Source organism: Schistocerca americana, chromosome 2, assembly GCF_021461395.2.
Source record: "Schistocerca americana isolate TAMUIC-IGC-003095 chromosome 2, iqSchAmer2.1, whole genome shotgun sequence".
NCBI classification, from domain to species: domain Eukaryota; kingdom Metazoa; phylum Arthropoda; class Insecta; order Orthoptera; family Acrididae; genus Schistocerca; species Schistocerca americana.
In genome coordinates, this window is record NC_060120.1 from 353203842 (window position 1) to 353229480 (window position 25639).

Genomic DNA, 25639 nt, shown 5'->3' on the forward strand with positions numbered 1-25639 from the left:
TTTCTGATGAAGTGTCTGGGTCCTGTACGATGGTACTATGTATCTACTGTGGACCATACCTTTTATCTTCTAGAAATGTACGAAGGAGGGGTGTGGCAGCAGCAGTCGAGAACACTCAGAAGTAGGAGTTCCAGGTTGCAGGTTGTGTGGGTAAGGTAGTGGGGGAGTGACCAAGCATTGAGTCTTGAGGCCACAGTCCATCCTGTTTGTTGCTGGCAGTCCTATCAGGGAATGCTAACAAAGTAGTGACCGTACTTCATCCCAGTCAGAATTGAGATGGAAGCTGCTGTCTCTGTTCACTGCATTCTCATGCACTCTTTCATTATACCTTCTCAGAACACTGTTGCATGACCTTTGCATCCTTCAAGAAAATAACCAACATAGCTAAATAGAAGTGTTACATACTGCATTTACCCAAGTATAAGATGCCCCTTTTTTGAGAGGCTCCATGAGAAAATTGTATGTTTAATATATTCTGACTAATCAAAATTACAAACTGTTTCATTGATATAAAGTATCTGCCTAAAAAGTTTAACATTATACGTAATCTAAACTATGGCATGTATTAATTGTGTACATTTTTATAATACAAGGATAAATAAAATAAAAAAGAAATGGTTTACATTAATTTTTATCTTCGTTGCCCTTTTGGCTGAAGCCAGTCTTGTATCACAGTTTTTAGTCGTCATTGTCACATTCGTCATTACTGCTATCATGATCTGGGATGACAGTTCCATGTAATCAATGACAGGAAGAAATGGGGCATGTGTTTCTGTATATGAGTAGTGATGAAGTTTATCCTCTTGGTTGACACGTATATTCCACTGTTTCTTTTGAAAATGATGATATTTCTGAGCTTGTGGGACCTGAGAACACTGTTATTTATTCCAAATACATAGTAGATCTCATATCTATATTTATGTGAGAATATGGCAATATTCCTTTGTGTCTTCTGTCCATACGTGATGTTCACTGCTGCTATCTCATTGGCTGTGCCGAACCAGCAGCTGACACGCCCATTTTTATTCTCATCATACCTCATGGCAAACTCTGACAACATTGCAGAATGAAACACTCAAGTATGACACTGGCCCCTATCTAGATTGTTGCCATCTCCTGCAGAAATGTATACTTTTGTTGACTGTTTGTCCAATTTTAATAACTTCAATTCCTACTACAAATGGATTCATCCAAACTGCAATTTAATTCTGGTAGATGTCCATAAAAAGCCAAAGCATGCTTCTTACACTTCCATAGTTGACAGCTCGATGTAATATGCTGCCCACTTGCCGCTCCCCTCCTCACGCTCAACATAGGACTCAGAAAAGCATAGCTGCAGTCTTTTTTCCCGTTTTACTCTTCCAAGTTCTTCAAATTAAATATATGCCAAAGCTTTGTCTGTAAATGCAAGATGATTCATGTATGAATCTATTACACAATGTAACAATGTTGAACTCAACAGCAAAAGTTTAATCTTTCTTAAAATTGAATAATAATGGAAAGATAGTCAGCAGTCTCCTGAGGAAGATAGAAGAATAAGGTATCAGATAAATGGTGAGACTGTCTCCACACAGAGGAATCAAATATTTTTGGGAGTTGTACAGAGATTCATCCCCCTGCCCCCACGTATGGAGTTATCGATAAAATGAAATGAGCATATGGCATCGTTGGCCGGGAGGCTCCTATTCGGGGAAGTTCGGCCGCCAGGTGCAAGTCTTTATTTCATTCGATACCACAGTAATAAAGAACCAAACATGAGATAATGCAGTATTGGTACTCCAAGAAAATTTACATCCAGAAAACCCCACTGAAAAGCTAATATCAGGTTGGGGCCTACTTCATTGTGAATCTGGACATACAAATGTACACTTTGAGCAGAATAGGGTATTTTAGTATGGTTTACGAAGTTCCGATGCTCTTGGATTATCATGTGATGTTCTGTTTCTTTTATTACGTTATGTAAGTTCTCTTAATGCATTAAACGTACTTCATACAGGGAGTGCAGGGGCAGTAACAACTGTTTTCTGGCTGCCAATGGCAGCTGATGAAATGAGTGTGTTTCTAATAGCTCGCGGGGAAATATTGCGAATGGTGGTTTGAAACGCGTCACTGTCAGTGTAAATATCCTTTTACGAAAGATAAATTATGTTGCTTATGAGAATGTGCGATGGATTTCTTAAACCATAGATCGTTTGACTGTCATTTTAAACTTAAAATTTTACTGGCAAATTTGTGTGATATATCTTAAAGTGTAACACATGTAAAAAAAGACCAATTGAAACCTTAACTTTTCTGGTGGCTAATTGATCTTCAAGAGCAGTATTATATGTGAAAGCGTACCTTCCCTTGCAGCCACACTTTTATATTAATTTAAATCATTAACTTTTCCTACTCGTGTGTTTGCGCTATTTAACAGCGATGTTGCTGTTGACTGACTACATTGCATGTTCTATGCTCTGAATACCTGCTTTCATTGGCTGGTGAGATCACGTGGCATGACCTATGACTGACTTACGAAAGCTCATCGCAATCTCAATTTCAATGCTTCGGAAACTAACTTGCCAAGTCTGGTGGAAATTCCAATTTATACTTTTGTAATATGAAAATATGCAGCGTACTTCTGGCTGCATATAATTTTTTTTTTACCCCGCTCGCGGTCGTTTACTGATGTGCCGGGAATTTCAGACGGGTGCATGAAACCTTAACCCTTCAAAGGGTTGATAACTTCAACAGCCCCGAGGGAACGTGTCCTGTCATTTAACACAAAAAAAGTGTATTTTCGTTCGGGAGAAAGTGTGTTTTTAACCGGGAAATCCAGGAATTTTTTTCCTTGTCCGTGTATATACCCTGTATATTGCTTAATTCATCACTTGAGTTGGTTTTTGAAACTTTGTAAGTACTTTTTCACAGGATAATTTACATCTGTCTTCAAATGTCAGCGACTTCAGTTCTTTCAGCACCTTCAGGGCATGCTCTCTTGGGTTGAACATTCATGCTGCCCCTTTTTGTGTCCATTCAGTATCCACTGTTATTCCTGGTTGGTATGGGTCCCACACACTTGAGCAATATTCTAGGGTGGGTCAAATGAGTGTTTTGCATGCAGTCTCCTTTGTAGACCAATTGTACATCAGTAGTAATCTACCAATGAACTGCAGTCTGCCTTCCTCCTGCTTTACCTACAACTTAAACTATGTGATAGTTGTTTTTCATATTCGTACAAATTGTTAGACCTAGGTATTTTTATGAGTTGCCCAATTAAAACAGCGACTCACAGGTACTACAGTCAGAGGACAGTAGGTATCTTCATTTCATGAAGTGCATCATATTACATTACTGAACATATAAAGAAAGTTGCCAATCTTTGCTGGCTGAATATTTGCACAGCTCTTTCAGAAAGTGCTGCGTTATAGATAACTGTGTTGTTCGTGAAAAGTCTGAGGTTACTATTAATACTGTCGGCAAGATTATTAATATGTGACTCTCCATCCAAGATAACTTACTCAGTCCAGTCACAAGTTTCACATCATACCCTGTATGATAATAATGTTGGTAATAAGCATGGATGTGGTACTGAGTCAGATGCATTTTGGAAATCGAGGAATACTGTGTCTGCCTAACTGCACTGCTTTCATCAATGGCTTTCAGTATGTGATGTGAGAATAGTGCGAGATGGATTTCACATGTGAAAGGCAGATTTCAGACTACCTAACAGATCAAAACGAAAATTTCTGTTCTGACACTGACAATGTTGAGTGTTTATGGAAGAAGTTCAAGGCAATCGTAAAATGCGTTTTAGACAGGTACGTGCCGAGTAAAACTGTGAGGGACGGAAAAAACCCACCGTGGTTCAACAACAAAGTTAGGAAACTACTGCGAAAGCAAAGAGATCTTCACTCCAAGTTTAAACGCAGCCAAAACCTCCCAGACAAACTGAAGCTAAATGATGTCAAAGTTAGCATAAGGAGGGCTATGCGTGAAGCGTTCAGTGAATTCGAAAGTAAAACTCTATGTACCGACTTGACAGAAAATCCTAGGAAGTTCTGGTCTTACGTTAAATCAGTAAGTGGCTCGAAACAGCATATCCAGACACTCCGGGATGATGATGGCATTGAAACAGAGGATGACACGCGTAAAGCTGAAATACTAAACATCATTTTCCAAAGCTGTTTCACAGAGGAAGACCGCACTGCAGTTCCTTTTCTAAATCCTCGCACAAATGAAAAAATGGCTGACATCGAAATAAGTGTCCAAGGAATAGAAAAGCAACTGGAATCACTCAACAGAGGAAAGTCCACTGGACCTGACGGGATACCAATTCGATTCTACACAGAGTACGCGAAAGAACTTGCCCCCCTTCTAACAGCCGTGTACCGCAAGTCTCTAGAGGAACGGAAGGTTCCAAATGATGGGAAAAGAGCACAGGTAGTCCCAGTATTCAAGAAGGGTCGTCGAGCAGATGCGCAAAACTATAGACCTATATCTCTGACGTCGATTTGTTGTAGAATTTTAGAACATGTTTTTTGCTCACGTATCATGTCGTTTTTGGAAACCCAGAATCTACTCTGTAGGAATCAACATGGATTCCGGAAACAGCAATCTTGTGAGATCCAACTCGCTTTATTTGTTCATGAGACCCAGAAAATATTAGATACAGGCTCCCAGGTAGATGCTGTTTTCCTTGACTTCCGGAAGGCGTTCGATACAGTTCCGCACTGTCGCCTAATAAACAAAGTAAGAGCCTACGGAATATCAGACCAGCTGTGTGGCTGGATTGAAGAGTTTTTAGCAAACAGAACACAGCATGTTGTTATCAATGGAGAGACGTCTACAGACGTTAAGGTAACCTCTGGCGTGCCACAGGGGAGTGTTATGGGACCATTGCTTTTCACAATATATATAAATGACCTGGTAGATAGTGTCTGAAGTTCCATGCAGATTTTCGCAGATGATGCTGTAGTATACAGAGAAGTTGCAGCATTAGAAAATTGTAGCAAAATGCAGGAAGATCTGCAGCAGGTAGGCACTTGGTGCAGGGAGTGGCAACTGACCCTTAACATAGATAAATGTAATGTATTGCAAATACATAGAAAGAAGGATCCTTTATTGTATGATTATATGATAGCGGAACAAACACTGGTAGTAGTTACTTCTGTGAAATATCTTGGAGTATGCATGCGGAACGATTTGAAGTGGAATTATCACATAAAATTAATTGTTGGTAAGGCGGGTACCAGGTTTAGATTCATTGGGAGAGTCCTTAGAAAATGTAGTCCACCAACAAAGGAGGTGGTTTACAAAACACTCGTTCAACCTATACTTGAGTATTGCTCATCAGTGTGGGATCCGTACCAGATCGGGTTGACGGAGGAGATAGAGAAGATCCAAAGAAGAGCGGCGCATTTCGTCACAGGGTTATTTGGTAACCGTGATAGCATTACGGAGATGTTTAGCAAACTCAAGTGGCAGACTCTGCAAGAGAGGGGCTCTGCATCGCGGTGTAGCTTGCTGTCCAGGTTTCGAGAGGGTGCGTTTCTGGATGAGGTATTGAATATATTGCTTCCCCCTACTTATACCTCCCGAGGGGATCACGAATGTAAAATTAGAGAGATTCGAGCGTGCACAGAGGCTTTCAGACAGTCGTTCTTCCCGCGAACCATACGCGACTGGAACAGAAAAGGGAGGTAATGACAGTGGCATGTAAAGTGCCCTCCGCCACACACCATTGGGTGGCTTGTGGAGTATAAATGTAGATGTAGATGTGATGTTTTTGGCATCCATGCTGGTGGTTTGGTGGCCATTCTGTTATAGATACCTCATTACATTTGAACTATTATACAACAAATATACGTCATGGATATTGGGCAGCAGTATCGTGGATCCCTTGCTACTGTTCTTATAGATGAGTGTGGCCTGTGCTTTTTCCTAACTGATGGACAATATTTTTTATGAAAGGGATCTAAGGTAAATTATGCTTAAGAGGAGGCTAACTCAGCCAAAAATTCAGTATAGAATCTGATAGGGATTACCAAAGGCCCTGAACCTTCGTTCAGTTTTAACCATTTCAGATGTGTCTCAGTGCCACTGACACTAATATCTATTTCTCATCTTTTCAGTAATATGAGGAATAAATGGAGGAAATACTCCTGGGCTTTCGTTTGTAAAAGAACATTTGAAAGTGGAGTTGAGTTCTACAGTTCCTCCTCTCAATAAATATATGAACACAAAAATGGTATATATTCAGATAAGTTAACATATATCAGAAAATTAACTGCTTGACAATGAAAAGCAGGCTGGGTCTGATTGGAGTACCTTCAACCAAAAAGAAAAGAAAAGTTGTGGAATGTAGTTTATGCTCATGTAAACAGAAACATCTCTGTAGGAATGAATTTTCTTTTCTGAAGAAAGCTTATATGTAACTGTCTTTACTGTGAATAGCTATCTATTCTTTTCATACTATGTTGATATTCCATCCTGGACTTTCCTTTGTCAGCTTTCATCCAAATATTTAACACAGCTACAATGTTGGAACACACAGTCTGGATGTACACACACAGTTTAAAGAGTGATATAAAATACCAAACACTTTGATGTACTGCTGATTAAGTGAATGGATCTGTGGTTAAACGTGGATTAACAGCTCATAAAACAGAATTCCCCGGTATATATTCACCAAAGTGCATTAACTGCCAAGGTGACCAGAACTTTTCTACAAAATTTATATAGAATTCAAACAACAGAAAGTCAGAGTTGGAATATCAACAATGTTCTGAAAGGATAGATTACTGACACGTTGAATTGCAGGCAGGCACAACAAAAAGGCTGGTACACATTGATCTTTTAGTCACAGTGTTCTTGAGAAAACAATATGCGCACACCGCTCTCTCTCTCTCTCTCTCTCTCTCTCTCTCTCTCTCTCTCTCTCTCTCTCTCTCTCTCTCTCACTCACTCACACACACACACACACACACAACTTAGTAGAAGTCAGTGCAAATTGTAAAACCAACAGATGGTCTTCAGAGGTTGAGAGAAAGGGATCAGAAAATCCTCAACAGTAAATGAATCTCATCCTACATCAGAGCATACAGTTTAAGAATTGACATAGAGCAGGTACAACTCTGAGCTTAAGAAAGGCCATTTGGTACACACATTTCAAGGATTCTGACACTCCCATCCTAAGAGAGTATGCCCTGTACAAGAAATATTAGCTTGGTGATTAGTGAGCAAAGTGCAGTATGACCATATTCACAAATGATATTAATCACTACAGATTTACTAACTCACGGCCAACTTGTAAGTAGTAATTGTGATATCTCCCCAAGATCGTATGTTCAGTGTATCTCCCCAACATATGGCCCACTTATCAGAGAGACTCTCAGGGAAATAATTCAATTTATTTCATCTATTTTTGCTCCCTAGGGATGTTAATGCTCATCATACTCTCTGGAATTTCACAAAAACTTGCTCCAGAGGCCAAAAACTAATCTCGTGTCACAAAATTGATATCTGAAGCAGGAACCATGCAATGAACATCAGCTCAGAAACAGGGGACTCCAACTAAATATCCCTTCCACAATTAAACGGAATATATGCTTGACATCACTCAGGTATGGGAGTGATCTAGTGGACTATGCAATATAGAAGTAAAAATTTCAGCAGGCGAGACCACTAATTATAACTTTATTTATACTGACTGGTTTTGGCAGGTCTGAGCTGTTATCATTGGATCTGTAACCCATGTAGATCAAAAATTGCAAGCATAATCAGGTCAGATATTATAAGGCGGGGTACATATTTTCACAAAATGTGTATGTACAACATCCTTTATACAAATACACCTCAATAATTGTCCATCATATGCGCAATTTATAATGTTAAGCACAACAGATGAGACAAGACTGAGGATCACAAGTTAAAGCAAAAATGTCAGTGTGCCTCCTGCTGGTAGTTCATGCCTTAAGACATGAAATTTGTACAAGCAGCACACCATAATGTAGTAATCTATATATGCGTCAGTTGGATTAGGAGGTGACAAAATAAGTGTTCAAAACCCTAATACCTGTGGATAATGTATTAATATTCTGTATGTGTGTCTTCTCATCATTAAATGGCCAATAACTATGAAACTACAAAATCACACTTCTTTGGACACTGAAATGAAGAGTACCCTTTTGCCAGTAGCAGTTAAAATTTAGGTAGGGAATGGGAATGCCTTGGGATGCTGCGAAATATTTAAAGAAGATAGCTTTACAATTTTGTTGTTTCTAAAGCTCCAAAAATAAAAGTGAATAAGGTATCTCAGTTTTACTGTCTAATAACATTTAAAACTTCACTGTTTAAATCATTTTGTGAAAGATTTCAATTTTTAGTTTATTTATTGTTAATTTCTTTTATTTGCTGTTGTCCAGGGTGGTACATTTTCCATATCAAATCTTGGAATGTATGGAATAAAGAATTTCTCAGCAATTATCAACCCACCACAGGCTTGCATTTTAGCAGTAGGAGGAACTGAAGTGAGGCTTATCGCTGATGACAAAGCTGAAAATGGGTAAGGACATTACTTTCACACATTAGATTGCCTGAATAGTCCAAATGTGTGTGTGCTCATTTTGTTGAGTAGCTTACAATTAATTGCCGCACCTGCAGTGGACCATAAGACATAAGTTGTTGTTATGTAAGCTCCATACAAATTGGTACTAAAGTAAACATTTTGCTGTGTATGTAAGAAACTACTCTTGTTCTCATGATAAGTTAATTAATAATAAAGTAAAATTGCTGGATTGTGTCAGAATATAAGTGTCTTCTGCTACTACAGCTTCCTTTAATATGAATGTGGTCAACCATAGGTACAGGAAAATGTAGCTCATATTGTCTCCATTTTGGATTTCACAGGTATAAACCAGCCAGTTTCCTCTCTGTGACATTGAGTTGTGACCATCGTGTGGTGGATGGCGCAGTTGGTGCAACGTGGTTATCAGCATTTAGGCAGCTAATAGAGAAGCCCCATACAATGCTGCTCTAACCTCTTCCATTCCTGGCAATTTGTCTAGTCTGTGGATTTAAAACCTGTGTATTTTACACTGCCGATATTATAAGACTCGCCAACAATTAACTTTGTGAAAGGTACCTCAGTTATGGAGTCTCAGTGAATTGTGTGTGTCCTTTGTGTGTAATAGTTGGATGCATACTTCTGAAATATGCATTTGTTAGAAAGTGTATTGATTATGCATTTTACTCTGTATCATGTGCACCTTTTATTTGCAGAATACGACCTTTAATGATCGTAATGCATATAACTTGTCATAACTGGGAACAGTTGTCATAATATGCTGTCAAACAGTATATAATCCCAGTTTTTTTGTTGATGATGATCCTTTGGATTTGTATATAATTGTTGAAATACAGAAATAATTTATTGTGTTCCAGAATCGTCTGTCTGTCTCTGAAAATGTAGGCATCTCATTTTTTATGTGTAAAAATTGTCAATAACAAATTTGAAAATCAATACTGTGGTTGTGTAATTCATGGATGAAATCTGTTAGCTATAATCCCCATACCATAACATACCACCTCTTTGTGGTTTACTTTTATGCCTAGAGCACTGAATCCGAATGCTTGAGCTGACCCTGCCTTATGGTATGTATACATCACACATTCAGTTATTTGAACATTAACTGCTTAATCTCAGTTTAGTTCATTTTATACTTCTAATGCAGTTCCAAACTGAGCCTTCAATGACAGTATGAAAATTGTGGTTTAGCTCAAATCAGTTGGCCACAGTTAGAGAACAGAATGTGGAAGGAACCTCTTAGACAGCATTAGATATAGTCAGTAATTCATGTGAATGCCAAGTTCTTTCACGAATGTCGTGGTAAATATCTTTGATATTTCAACAACAGATACGTCATTATCAGGTATGCAGGCTGGCTGTCAATCACCTTTTATACTTTTTGGTGATCATCACTAGTTCCATTCACCTGGAGACAGTGCAGGTATTATGTTCTTGGTTCACACACTAACAACACTATCTGTGCACTGTCACTTTGTATGCACCACCAGTGTATCTATTGTCCATCATATTGGATTTATGTTTGTCAGTACCCTTTGCATTACTCAGGTTTCTATGATTTCAATTTCAATTGATTATTTAATTATGCAATTCCATAATTTCAGGGCTATGTCTGAATCTGTTGGGCAGAAATTCAGGGAGTGTCTAGACTGTTGACTTCCCTAGCTGTTTTAAATGTATTCAGCGCAGTATCCTTCCACAGTGCTGACCATGTGGTCTACATATGACAGGGAAAGGAAATGGTAAACTACTCACTTTCAACGAACCAAACTGACTTTATGCTGCTTAGGACTATCTAATTGTTGGTGGAACATAAATCACACCGTATGCTTTTCCGTACTTGGTTGATATTGCCACAGTCAAACAGTAACACGTAGAAGAAAGGAGGTGGCTTGTACCTTCTGCTTCCTGAGTTGTCCCCACAGTCCACTGTTAAAGATGGGAAAAAATGATGAATTTGCTATTCATTATAACCATTGAAGTAAAATCAAACAATGGAAAATCCAGGATGGAATGTAACAATACCAGAGAAGGTTGCTACTCACCATATAGTGGAGGTGCTGAGTCGCGATAGGCACAACAAAAAGTTTCACACAATTATAGCTTTTGGCTATTAAGGCCTTTGTCAGCAGTACACACACACACACACACACACACACACACACACACACACACACACACCTTGCACACACGTCTGCAGTCTCGGAGAGCTGAAACCACACTGCGAACAGCAGCACCAGTGCATGATGGGAGTGGCGATTAGGTGGGGGTAAGGAGAAGGCTGGTGGGGGGGAGGGGGAGGGATAGTATGGTGGGAGTGGCGGACAGTGAAGTGTTGCAGTTTAGACGGGGGGGCAGGAGAGAAGGTGCGGAGGAGGGAGGGGGTAAGTAGCAGAAAGGATAGAAATAAAAGAAATTAAAAGACTGGGTGTGGCGATGAAATGACGGCTGTGTAGTGCTGGAATGGGAACAGGGAGGGGGCTGGATGGGTGAGGACAGTGACTAACAGGAGGGTTATGGGAACATAGGATGTATTGCAGGAAAAGTTCCCACCTGCGCAATTCAGAAAAGCTAGTGTTGGTGGGAAGGATCCATATGGCACAGGCTGTGAAGCAGTCATTGAAATGAGGGCTATCATGTTTGGCACCGTGTTCAGCAACAGGATGGTCCACTCGTTTTTTGGTCACAGTTTGTCAGTGGCCGTTCATGCAGACAGACAGCTTGTTGGTTGTCATGCCTATGTAGAATGCAGTACAGTGGTTGCAGCTTAGCTTGTATATCACGACTGGTTTCACAGGTAGCCCTGCCTTTGATGGGATAGGTGATGTTAGTGACCGGACTGGAGTAGGTGGTGGTAGGAGGATGTATGGGATAGGTCTTGCATCTAGGTCTATTACAGGGGTATGAGCCATGAGGTAAGGGATTGTGAGCAGGGGTTGTGAAAGGAAGGACGAGTATATTGTGTTGGTCCGGTGGATGGCGGAATACCACAGTAGGAGGGGTGGAAAGGATAGTGGGCAGGACATTAACATTTCAGGGCATGACAAGAGGTAATTGAAACCCTAGCGGAGAATGTAATTCAGTTGCTCCAGTCCCAGATGGTACTGAGTTATGAGGGGAATGCACTTCTGTGGCCGGATTGTGGGACTTTGGGAGATGGTGGGAGACTGTAAAGATAAGGTACAGGAGATTTGTTTTTGTACAAGGATGGGAGGCTAATCACGCTCAGAGAAAGCTTCAGCGAGACCCTCTGTATATTTTGAGAAAGACTGCTCATCACTGCAGATGCGACGACCTTGGGTGGCTAGGCTGTACTGAAGGGACTTCTTGGTATGGAATGGGTGGAAGCTGTCGAAGTGGAGGTATTGCTGGTGGTTAGCAGGTTTGATATGGGTGGAGGTACTGACGTAGCCATCTCTGAGGTGAAAGTCAACATCTAGGAAGGTGGCTTGTTGGGTTGAGTAGGACCAGGTGAAGCAAATGGAGGAGAAGTTGAGGTTCTGGAGGAATGTGAATAAGGTGTCCTCACCGTCAATCCAGATGGCAAAGATGTTGCATTTGCATGATGTGAGTGTGTGTGCGCATGTGCATGTGTGTGTACTGCTGACAAAGGCCTTAATGGCCGAAAGCTATAATTGTGTGAATCTTTTTGTTGTGCCTATCGCGAGTCAGCATCTCCGCTGTATGATGATTAGCAACTTTCCTTGTCTGGTGTTGTTACATTGGAGTAAAATATCATTTCAAAATCTAGTTCAGCTGTTAAGCTTTCGGCATCCAATGGGTTACCAACGTTTTATATCAATGTTTGATAACACTTCATCTATACTGAATGGTTGTGACTGTCTGCTTGCAGAAACAGGTTCATATGTGTGAATTTGCAGTGAACACTATGCCTAAGTGTGGAATCCACTGTTTTCCCAATTAACATATCCAGAAATTGCAGTTTTCATTCTGATTCCCCTTACCTTTCACAGTGAAGGTTTGGAGGTTCTGAATTTAGCCTTTGTAGGAAGCTATCAGGATTTTTTTGCCACTTATGACTTCTTTCAGTTCTGGCAGTTCTTGTTAAACTGAAAAATGCCGAATTGCACCATTATTCGGAGTCCACATTAAGACGTTCCCTGTGGCTCAGCCCACCATGTGTCACGATCCAATTCTTCCCACCTGATAGGTGTGAATTTCGGTGAATTCCCGAAATTGCGGAAGCAATTATTATGTCAAATTTTAAGCTGCAAAGGACTCAAAGGTATATATTTAGTTACCAGGAGATAAATAATTCAAATATGTTATTGCTTCCATTCAGCCACCGGTGGCCTGATAACTTTTTCGTGCTGGATTTCAATTGTTGGGGTAATCTGTGTTCCTTTTCTGTTGTGCTCTTTTAGTGCCAAATGCTTCTGAAAACAAGCCACTTATTTTCGTGTATTGAAATACACACCCTTATATAATTGGATAGATAAAAAATCTACTCACCAAGTGGCAGCGGAAGACACACACTTCTCAGGCTGGAACAACCGAGTGTGGCGATGATGTTCCACACATGGAATTGACGCTTTGAATTGCTTTTTAGATCATTTTAATTGTCTACATCCTAGTATTCAATTTACTATGGAAGTTGAAAGTGATTGTAAACTTCCATTTCTTGATGTTTTAGTTCAAAGAAAGGACGATGGGACTTTTGGACACAGTGTGTATCGGAAACCTACTCGTACTGACCGCTATCTTCATGTGACCAGCTGTCATCCACCACACCAACGTAGTGGAGTTTTGCAGACTCTGGCGAAAATAGCTTATGCCATTTCTGATGAGGAACATTGGAAATAAGAACTTGATCATTTGAAGATTGTTTTTAAACAGAATGGATATACAGAACAACAAATATGCCGTGCTCTTCAGTTTGGTCCGTCACGCGAGCCAATAGAGGATACTTTTGAAGCTGTTGCTTATTTACCCTTTGCGGGAAGTATATCATCCAAAATTTCAAGAATTTTAAGAAAATATGATATTAAAAGTGTTTTTTATCCGGTGGCCAAGACAAGAGCCCTTCTTGGCTCAGTTAAAGATTCTTTGGGCTTGAGGAAGCCTGGGGTTTATGAAATTCCAGATTACTGTGGATAGAAGTATATTGGTCAAACTATTCAGGACCAGTGTGTGGAACATCATCGGCACACTCGGTTGTTCCAGCCTGAGAAGTCGGCATTGGCAGAACACTGCCTCAACAAAGTACACAGGATGATGTATGACAGGACACAATTGATCTCTCCTGCTTCTCGCTATTGGGAATGTGTTCTTAAAGAATCCATTGAAATTAGATTATCAAGTAATATTATTAACAGGGATAAAGGTTTTCCTGTAAATATGAGATGGAATCCGATTTTGTCCAACATTAAACAACAACAGTCTTCTTTTCAATCATTGGATTCTTCCAACTAGTGCTGTTCCGATTTATCGTTCTTGCTGTCTTCTCCAACCAGCACGCTGCGTGTCTACTTGCCGCCAGGAGGCACTGTCCATCATCTCGCGCATGTGTGGTGCTCTGTCCGTAGTGTATAAAGGTTTCCGTCGTTGTGGCTGGAATTCAGTTCTGGCGAGGCAGTGCACGAGCATTAACTCACCTGAAGATGGCGGCCAGCTGGTCCGCCTAAATATTATGTCTAGATGACGACATTATCTGACTGCAAACCTGTGATGAATATCATCTGCAGAGTAACTTTCAAAATGCTCTAACCTCTGGAAGAGATGCAATTGATGACTCTGTGATTACTCAGTGAGGAAGATCGGTATTTAGGCAGTATATCCCCAACAAGTCTCACAAGTATGGTGTAAAACTGTACAAAATTTCTACTGAGCCTTGCCTTGTGTATCTATCAATGGAAAGACAACAAACTGAAAGGTGCAGGTCATGCTAAGGCTATCTCTATGGAAATGTATGAGCGTCTTTTTGGAAAAGGTCACATTTTTTATACTGGCAGTTTCTATACAGGCATTTCTCTAACCCATAAGTTGTTAGATAAAACTATGCTTCCCTGTGGAATAATTTGTCCAAATAGAGCAGGACTCCCCAAGGATATTGTCAAGAAGCAGCTTAAAAAGGGGGAAATATGTGGAGCAGAGAACAATAATGGAGCCAAAATTTTTTACTGGATGGATAAAAGGAGATTTTAATGATTTCATCGGTTTCTGAACATACTGATTTTTTAGGGAACCCCGGGAAAAACAACAGACTGAGAGAAGTCGTAATGAAACCAAAGGCTGTGGTGGGTAAATGACAAAAAAGGCATTGATATTAGTGACCAGATGTCTTTGTATTATTCACCATTGGGGGACGGGGTGAAATGGTGAAGAAAAGTTGCAACGGAACTTCTACTAGGGACCTCTGTAGTAAACACTTAGACTCTGCATTGTGAAAGGAGAACAACATCATTGCAAAATTTTAGAGTGCATTGCCTTGTATTTATATTGGGTATGCTACCTGTGCCACTCGTCCATCAAGAAAGTAAGCCTATGCTTTGGGAAAAATGGAGGGACTAGTAAGAAAATTTTGGCGTCACAGCACATTGTGCTACAAAAGGATTTTTGCTTAGGAAGGCAAAAAACGAAGCAGACAACAAAACGAAGAGAGTTAAAATCTTCTGCAATGACTGCCCAGAACAACCTAAAATGTGCATCAGTTGTTTCACTGAAAACCACATCCAGGAATGACTTTTTAAGACTGCAGTGTTCAAACAGTGCAAAGGTTGTGTTCATAAGTATTTTTTGTATTGTTTGTATATGTTGTTTATGTGTTTTGCAAATAAATTAGTAGGGTAAAATGCCCTTCAAAAATGAACAGGAGACAATAAAACCAAGAATGACTTTTTAAGACTGCTGTTATTAGAGTGCAAAGTTTACATGAAAACAATTTTTTCTATTGTTTCCTGATTTACCAAATAAAGCAGTATGGTAAAAAAATGTCCAACAAAACCACATTATTTGAGGTTCATTTCAGGGCCTACCTGGCCACTACTGCAGCAGTATATGCAGCAATATGTCCCCTTTATTATAGACAACCCAGCAAGCACTTACATGGTGAAGTGATGTAGTACACAGGTATAATTAAACTTGCGACATTCAGGACACCAGTGACCCGAGCCACATTTCAGCGAAGTTTTCGTCAGGTCACCATTGGGTCAGTACACAATACAGGTTAAACATCAAATCTTCCTCCACATGGAACGTGTCAAATTATCAGTCGTACGTAAATGCCTAAGTCAGGTCAAAGAGAAGAGGAAGGCGACGGCACACTGTCTCCAATAGGACCAAGCCAAATATAGCACTATGCCGTTCAAGCCAACTTTTGTGTTGGACAGCTTTATTTTACTGTTACTTGGAAAGCCCTGACATCTGATGTCACTGGTTTCCCAAGTTCAATGATTGTTTAGCATCGGATTCATGTTTCTGTTGCTGAGATAAAAGTACAATACGGTAATGTCTTCTTGTTCTCCAAATTCACAATGTGATGAGTCCACCCTCCATATTCGGTGTGTGTGTGTGTGTGTGTGTGTGTGTGTGTGTGTGTGTGTGTTTTGTTTGAAGTACTTATAACTGATGTTTAGGCATTTAAAGCACTTACGACAACTTTAGATGTCCTGCAGTAACATAAAATCTTAATGATACAATCTATTTGTACAAGGGGGCTTTCAATAAATACTGCAACATTCTTTTTATCTTTTCTGAAAGCAGGTTGGTGGTGTTCTTCGGGCTGTTGGGAGGGTGAGGAAAAACAGTCCAATGAAGTTTTATGAGCTCCTCTTGGGTGTGCAGTCATCCGTGAGCCCTTGCGTTTTCATGGAGGAGGAGACTTTTATTTGAATTTTTGTCGTGACGAACATGCTGAAGTCATTTTTTCAATTTCCAGAGGGTAACACAATATACTTCAGAGTTCACCATTGCACCATGAGGGAGGACATCAAACAGAATAAATCCCAGAAGTCCATCACCATGACTCTACCTGCTGAGGGTGTGGCTTTGAACTTCTGTGACAAAAAATTTTCACAATCAGCCTCTTAACAAGTGAGCAGTTTCACACAGACGGTCCTTCATTGCTCTTTATGGTCTTCTGTTATGCAGTGAGAAACCCAGTGGGCACAAACGTTTTACCTCAACTGGTAAGCAAGTCCGTCAACCCTGCAGAGATGTCCAGTTGTGCAATGAGGTGTTTGATTGTGATCTGTCAATCGCATTGATGAATATGTCCACAAGTTCCAACATTGAAGTAGTCGCAAGCAAGTGCCTATGGATATCTAAGATGCTCTGGTTTTCCACCAAAATAACTCAATGCCAGCTCTCTATTGGAACGCACCTCGGTTACAAATGCAATTTTGAAGGTTACGTATAGGTCGCCATGTATTGGAACTTCATGAAATTATAGGGACGGATGCAAGAATATTCCCCTATGTTTTACAAAAAGTCAACTTTTTTTCAATCGAAATTGGCCGAGAGGGAAAAAAAGTGTTGCATTACTTACTGAACGCGTTTCATACACCAGTGAAACGTAGATATACATCTGTGTTCTTCACTATAATAATGATCTGATGCTCTGTGGTAGCACTAGACATTTTGTATTCTGTCCCATTTTTCTTTTACATTAAAAAATATGGTATGAAATCTATCATATTGCTGACTTCCCATGGTAACCACTTCTTTTGCTAACATATCAACCACTTCATTCTGATGAAGTTAACAATGGCCTGTTACCCATACAAAAATAACTTGGTTATCTTTCTCCAATTACTCTACATGTTATGTGGGAATATATTGTACAGCAGAGAGGTGTTATGACATTCTGTGTGATGGTTTTTAAATACTTTTAGTGTCTGACAGTATGAGAGTCTTCTGGTCAATATTCTGTTAAGCATACTCCAGTGCCAACAAAGTTGCTGTTGCTTCTGATTTTGTAAAAAGTGTTCCTTGGTGGAGTGTGTGTGTGTGTGTGTGTGTGTGTGTGTGTGTGTGTGTGTGTGTGTGTAGGAAGGGAGAGAGGTGAAAATTATAGTTGTACCTCTGCATCTGTATTAGGGTTTTCTTATCCTGAACTTCCAGATAATCTAAGATGAGAAGAAGTGTACCTGTCCCATTTTTCCGTGTCATATTTATCTAAAAATCTCTTCCCCCATGCTGTCTATTGCTCTTGCCATTTTAAATTGGCAAGGTTTCATTACGAACTTAACAACTACGAACCATTGGTGAAAATGGAATGGAGGGTCCAGTACTTTGATCAGCGGGCTGTATTTTGTCGGAATTTACACACTTCTTGGTTTGGAAAGAGTGTCTCGTGCGAGAAATGAAGTTAAATGAAACCAAGCTGTGCAGCGGCATATTACTTGAAACTACAGAAAATACGTGTAATAGCACTAGTGTCAGGCAGCAAATGGCCAGTCTTGAATAAGCACACTAATGTTATATTCCCTTTCTTTTTCTGACCTAATATTTTCTGATAACTCATTATACACACATTTAAGTGCTACAATATAAACAAATTATTTGTGATTTCAATTAATGTATGTTGGCTTCACTTGGCTAACAATTCAATGAAAGAATTATGTTATTAAATTATTATTCTGAATTCTTTCAAGTATGTGAGAGATTGGTTTAGTACAATATGTACTTATTTCAGAGCCAAAGCTCCCTCTTTAGGGAACTAATTGAAATATTCATAGTGACCGTATTCTCCAAAAGACTTCAGCTTGAAGAAACAAAATTTTAAAGGTACCTCATATAACGGAAATTGCAAGAATCATCCTGCCTGGAGTTTATCATGAATCCTCACATAAGGCTCAGCAATCTCATCAGCTACATTCCACTGTCTGTAAAGTAAGTAAAACCATTACCAGTGGCCACGACTATGACTCAACATAAGTGATTTCAAAGTTTCCTAGTTAAAACAAGTTTATTTTGCCCTACAAATCAGTCCTACATATGAGATGACTGGAACATTGGCCTAGGTGCTCAAAACTCCCACAGTAATTCTATAACAACACACACTGAAGTCCCCTTACAGCAGTTCAAAACCATATATTGTATCCAGTTAAAAGTTTCCCGATCTTACGTAGCCAATTCACTGTTCATCGAGCGCTTACACCTTCCACAGTGACTTCTGGACAGGTACACGTGCAATGCTTCCTCACTCCCCAAAAAATGCCACCCTCTTCCAACTGATAACTATATTTCACTCATTCATGTAAGCTACCACCTAGAGGCTGTAGTACTACAAAACTGGACTTAAAGAAATATCAAATAGTTCAGTTAGTTACTAGTTCTGCTATGTTAGAAGAAAAGTAAAATATACTTTAAATTTTTTTAAATGCAATGCATAGCCTTTTCAGTAATGAAGATGATGTAAGTTTTGCTGTCACTTTAATTTGCCTCTAATACAGCTTCAATAGGAAAACAAAAAATTCCAGTTAAAATGAAATTTAATACACTGCGCGACAAGACATCCACTTATGACGCATGTAGTAGTGCCGTTGGACGTCCAAACTTACGTGGGTGACAGCAGAATTTCTGAAAATGTCATCGTAGAACTTGATTACAATAGTTTCATCAACTCTATAAACTTGAGATAAGTTTGAATATTGAAATGCAATGGCAGTGGTCTTACAAAATTGGCTACAAAAACTAAGTAAATTGTTTCAAGAATCAGATGAAGTATATAAATCTCTTTAAATTTCCTGTTACTGAATTTGCTTCATTCAGACATGAAATGACATTCCTGGATGTTCTGTAGACTTTACACCGCATAGGAATTAACATACACTGAATACAATATACTTCTATTCAAGCCTTCACAGTTGCCCCATTCAAAAGCTTATTATGTATAACTGCTTTAGAGCTTTTTTCAACTTTTGTCATGACTAAAAAAAAATTTGCTCCCTCAGCCAGTCCTGTTTAGAGCCTTTCTTGTAGCTCCTTCTCTTGCCCCATATAGAAATTAAGCAGTGCGTTTTATGTCTTAAACACACTGGACTTGCATTCAGGAAAATGATGGATCAAACCCACATCTGGCCATCCTGATTTAGGTTTTCCATAATTTCCCCAGATTGTTTGACGCAAATGCCAGGATGGTTCCTTTGAAAGGGCCTGACCGACTTCCATCCCCATCCTTCCCAAATCTGAGCTTCAGCTCCATCTCTAAAGACCTCACTGCCCATGGGATGTTAAACACTAATCTCCCTCTCATGTCTTCATTTTGAGAAAATAAATACTTGCGGATTAAAAGAGACCACTCACAGTAAAGCAGGGGCATTAGTTGCCGATAGGCTCACACAATAGAAAGAAAACTTTATAGCTTTCAACCCCTGCATGGTGCTGGCTGGACGAACAGTGCCAGTTCTGGTCTTAACAGTCTGCCACCATATTTGTTGATCGAAGAGTCCTGTTCGTAGTGTGTACTGCACTTCAGCATGTGGACTAGGTTGTGGGGTTGGGGTGGTGTCGGGGAGAAGGATTGGGGTTGGGTGGCTAGCAGATTGTAGGGAGGCAGCTGGTTTGCTAGCTAGGAATTTGGGGGGGGGGGGGGGGGGGGGGGTCAGATCCAGTGAAGAGCGGCACATGCTGAAGGTGATGTCATTATGAGAACTGGTAGGGGGTGACAGGACAAAAGGAAAGGAAAACAGTTGGATGGAGAGTATGAGGACAGTGGGTTACTGTAGACTGAGGACAGGATGATTATGGGAGTGGAGGATGTGTTTTAAGAATAACTCCCATCTGCAGAGTTCAGAAAAGCTGGTGGTGGAGGGAAAGATCAACATGGCTTGGGTTGTGAAGCAGCCATTGAAATTGAGCATGTGCTCAGTTGCATGTTGTGCTGCTGGGTGGTCAGCTTTGTTCTTGCAACAGTTTGACAGTGGCCATTCATCATGTTGGGCAGCTGGGTGGTGGTGATACCAATATAAGAAGCTGTGCAGAGTTTGCAGCAAAGTTGGTATATAACATAGCTGCTCTCACAGGTGGCCCAGCCTGTGAGAGGATTGGGTGGGTGGTTTGGGCAGGTCTTCCACCTTGGTCTACCACTGATATGATTCTGTGGCAAGGGACTGGGAGTGAGAGTGGCATATGGATGGACTAAGATGATGTGTAGATTGGATGGGCAATGGAACGCCATTATAGTAGTGGTGGGAAGGACCTTGATTTAGTTCCAGTCCTGGTTGGGGAGGGGGGGGGGGGGTTGCTCCTTTGTAGCCAATTCTTGGGAGAGTGTTAGGATATTGACAATGTAAGTATAGACCAGATATGGCTTGAATTCAGAGAAAGTATCAACAGCATTTGTGAGATTTATACTAAATAAATTAACAAACAATGGAGCTGATAACCTACAGTACACAAAACAGGTCAGAAAGCTGTTGCAGAAACAATGAAGAATGCAAAACTGTTGCAGAAACAATGAAGAATGCATGCCAAATTATAACAAATTCAAAATCCCCAACACTGGTGATCTTTTACAGAAGCTCAAAATTTAGTGCGGACTTCAGTGTAAGATGCTTATTACAGTTTCCACAATGAAACTTTGTCACAAAACCTGGCAAAAGATCCAGAGAGTTTCTGGTCATAAAGTATGCTAGCAGCAAGATGCAATCAGTACCTTCTCTGCGTGACAGAAATGGAAATATTATAAGTAACAGTGATGCTAAAGCAGAGTTACTAAACACAGCTTTCTGACATTCCTTCACCAAAGAAGATAAAGTAAATATTCCAAAAACTGAATTGAGAACACCAGCCAACATGAGTAACTTGAAAGTAAATATGCTTGGAGCAGTGAAGCAGCTGAAGAAAAGCAAGTCATCCCGTCAAGACTGTATATCAATTAGGTTCCTTTCAGAGTATGCTGATACAATAGCTCCATACTTAACAATCTTGTACATCAAAAGATATGTACCCAAAGTCTGGAAAGTTGCACAGGTCACACCAGTATTCAAGAAGGGCAATGGGACTGATCCACTAAATAACAGGCCCATATTTCTGGCGTTCCTCAAGGTAGTATTATAGGCCTAGGCTTTCTGCTGTTCCTGAGCTACATAAACAAGTCAGGAGACAATCTGAGCAGCCGTTTTATGTTGTTTGCTGATGGTGCTGTCGTTTATGTGTAGTGAAGTCATCAGAAGATCAAAACAAATTGCAAAACGACGTAGATAAGAAATCTGTATGCTGCAAAAATCGGCAGTTGACCCTAAATAATGAAAAGTGTGAGGTTATCCACATGAGTGCTAAAAGGAACCCGTTAAACTTAGGTTACACGATAAATCAGTTAAATCCAAAGGCCATAAATTCAACTAAATACCTAGGACTTACAATTACAAACAACTTCAATTGGAAAGAACATGCAGAATGTTGGAGGGGAGGCAAACCAAAGACTGTGTGTTATAGGCAGAACAATTAGGAAATGTAACAGGTCTACTAAAAAGACTGCCTACACTAGGCTTGTCTGTCTTCTTTTGGAGTACTGCTGCGCGGTCTGGGATCCTTACCAGTGAGGATTAACAGAGTACATCGAGAAAGCTCAAAGAAGGCAGCACATTTTGTGTTATCAATAAATAGGGAGCGAGTGTTGTGGACATCATTAGAACCAAGACATTTCTTGTTGGGGTAGGAACTTCTCACGTAGGATCTTCTCACGAAATTTCAATCACCAACTTTCTCCTCCAAATGTGAAAATAGTTTGTTGATGCTCACCTACATAAGAGAGAAACAATCACCGTAATAAAATAAGGGAAATCAGAGCTCGCACAGGAAGATATAGGTGTTCATTTTTTCCGCGTGCTGTTAGAGAGTGAAATAATGTAGAATTAGTGTGAAGGTGGTCCGATGACCCCTTCTGCCAGGCAATTAAGTGTGATTTGCCCAGCAGCCGTGTAGATATGGCAAGAAAAACCTGTTTGTGGACTTTGTTTGAAGGGTAGTGGCTGTCTATTAAGGTGATTGTGAGACCTTCAGCATACAGGGCAAGGTAGTTCTCGTCACTGCAGTGGTTATGATGTATAGGAGGAATTTTTTGGTCTACTCCAGTCCTACCCCAACATAGGGTGGGCCACCTGTAAAAGCAGCCTTTTCACACTCCAACACACTGCAAACACTGCATGGCTTTTTATGTCAATATGACTACCAACCAGCTGTCCACCAGGATGAATAGCCACTGCCAGCAACACAGGATCATTGACTCCTCATTTCTGACTATTTATACACACAGCGATATTCTGGGTTACTCAAGTGTCCAAATCAGATTATTGTGCCCACACAGAAGTTCTTCGGGTCAAGGTAAGTGATCGATTCCAGTGGATTTTTGGGTGTAATGGAATTTGGGAAGGTTGTGGGGGGCTAGTTATTTTAGAGTTTTTTGGCGTTTGGTGTAGTGGCGTGTGTTTATGTTTGGTGGTTTTCCGATCTATTTACGTTTGTTTTCATGTTTACATGATGACGTCATAGGAGCGGTATGGGAGTTGTTGTGAATGGTCGTTTCCGCCATATTGGTCAAAGCAAAGGGGTGGAATCGGACGCTTTCGTTATCCCCACTTTTCGAGCTAATCTGGGTAAGCTAAGTTCTATTAGTTGGCGTAATGGCTTCGATAACGGGAACAGAATTATTCTTGTGTTCAAAATACATTCGTGAAACTGCAGACATCCATAGTTCACACCAATAATTGAGGTCCAGGCAGGCAAACTGAATGTGCTGGTTTCCCATCATTTGAGAGATTGCAGAAGTATGTGGCTGAGGCTGCTTTTTTCATACATTCTAAATCATTTGTTGTTTCTGATGCCCGTTCCACAACACTTCTCAATTTCATTCATTGTATTACAAGCAATTGACCCCTCAGTGGTACTTCATGTGGCAGTTTGGTGGTGCACGGAGTTTGCTTCAATTTTCATACAAAATTAAGCAAAGTGACAGACACATCATAAACAGCAGGGTAGCTACTAGCTAATGTTGAGTGCAATGCGTCTTATAGCAACAGGCGAAGACCGCAGCCTTCTATGTGGAATACTGTCAGAGATACCGGGTGATCAAAAAGTCAGTATAAATTTGAAAACTTAATAAACCACGAAATAATGTAGATAGAGAGGCAAAAATTGGCGCACGTGCTTGGAAAGACATGGGGTTTTATTAGAACAAAAACAAAACAAAAAAAAAAAAAAAAAAAAATCCTAAGTTCACGAAATGTCTGACAGATGGCGCTGGAAAGCAAAACGTCAGTGAATGCGCATGACAATCTTGTATAAAAGGAGCTGTAATGAAAGAGAGAATCAGATGCACCAGCAGTCGCAGCAATTTGACATTACCTGAAAAGGCACTTTTAGTGAAGCTGTATTATCAGAATGGGGAATGTGTTAGTTCAGCATTATGATCCCATCGCCATAGGAAGGGGATTCGAATGGGTAAAGGTCCGTTGACAAATGCAGCTGTGGCGAGAAAGATTTCGAAGTTCGAAGCCACAGGTTGTTTAGACGATAGACCCCATAGTGGCCGACCGAGCACAAGGCGTAATGCTGCTGAGACCATTCAGGAAGAAATGGAGACTGTAGCGGGTTCGTCTATGCACAGGGAAGTCAGCGCTCATGCAGTCGCATGTCGCACCGGCATTCCATACACTACTGTTTGGTTGGCACTTGGGCGTACGCTCCGATGCTATCCGTACAAAATCCATCGGCATCATGAACTGTTACCTGGTGATTTAGTGAAGCGGAGGGCACTTGCGGTGTGTGCGTTTCAAAAGATGGCAGAAGATGACGATTGGTTCAGTAACGTGTTGTGGACCGACGAAGCTCATTTCACACTCCGAGGGTCTGTCAACGCCCGACGAGAAAGTCAGGGTATGGGTTGGATTTACAACATCTGCCATTATCAGGCCTTTTTTCTTCGAGAAAATGCGTGATTTTGGTTTTGTAACTGCTACTGTGACGGGTGAGAGGTATGCCAATATGTTACAGAATTGCATCATCCCCAGCCTGGCTGATAAACACCTGCTGGAACGTACGATGTTTATGCAGGATGGCGCTCCACCCCATATTGCTAGACCCGCGAAAGATCTCTTGCGCGCGTCGTTTGGTGATGATTGTGTGCTCAGCCGCCACTTTCATCATGCTTGGCCTCCCAGGTCCCCAGACCGGCTTTGGAGTTACACGAAGTCGCAAGTGTATCGTGATCGACCGACATCTCTAGGGATGCTGAAAGGCAACATTCAACGCCAATGTCTCACCATAACTCCGGACATGGTTTACAGTGCTGTTTACAACATTATTCCTCGACTACAGCTATTGTTGAGGAATGATGGTGGACATATTGAGCATTTCCTGTAAAGATCATCATCTTTGCTTTGTCTTACTTTGTTATGCTAATTATTGCTATTCCGATCAGATGAAGCACCATCTGTCGGACATTTTTTGAACTTTTGTATTTTTTTGGTTCTAATAAAACCCCATGTCATTCCAAGCATGTGTGTCATTTTGTACCTCTCTATCTACATTATTCTGTGATTTATTCAGTTTTCAAATTTATACTGACTTTTTGATCACCCGGTATATAGATAATAGAGATGCGTGCCCGAAGACAGGTAGCTTCACAGATGCACAAGTAATGTGATAAAATTAAAAATTAGATACGAGGGTGGTGCAGATATAAATTTTAGGCAGGAAAAATAATCTTAATAGCAAGTTCCATATATTTGTTCGCAGTCCTCCCTTAAATGTGGACGTAAAACCTCCAACAAATGATGTGATACGAAAATTCCACATTAATCTTGCAGAAGTAATTTTGGAAGTACATTGCAAAGAAGTAAAGGATAGGTATCATCACAAAAACATCATTTAATGTGCCTGTCAGTTAAAACAATGGCACTTTTCAAGTTCAGTATACGGGGGCTGTTCAAAAAGTAAGGTGACTTTTCAAATTGAGTGGGCAACGTGCATTCGATTATCGATCTCTTTTTTGTTATATTGGTACATATGTCCCAAATGTATGCTCACAGTTTCAAGTCTACACTGTACAGGATATCCCATTTCTTTTTGACAGATAGAGAGATTATACAAGATTTAGTGTGCTTGGTG

At 40.3% G+C, this 25639-nt stretch overlaps 1 protein-coding gene across 1 annotated transcript in view; it reads left to right on the forward strand.

Moving 5' to 3' along the window:
• Positions 1-9502, forward strand: part of LOC124595828 (dihydrolipoyllysine-residue acetyltransferase component of pyruvate dehydrogenase complex, mitochondrial) — a 76551-nt gene extending 67049 nt beyond the window's left edge. The window contains exons 8-9 of the mRNA XM_047134726.1: positions 8406-8545; positions 8890-9502. Of these exons, the coding sequence (XP_046990682.1) occupies positions 8406-8545; positions 8890-9019 (270 nt within the window). The 3' untranslated portion in view covers positions 9020-9502. The remainder of the gene's footprint in view (positions 1-8405; positions 8546-8889) is intronic.
• The last annotated feature ends 16137 nt before the right edge of the window (positions 9503-25639 follow it).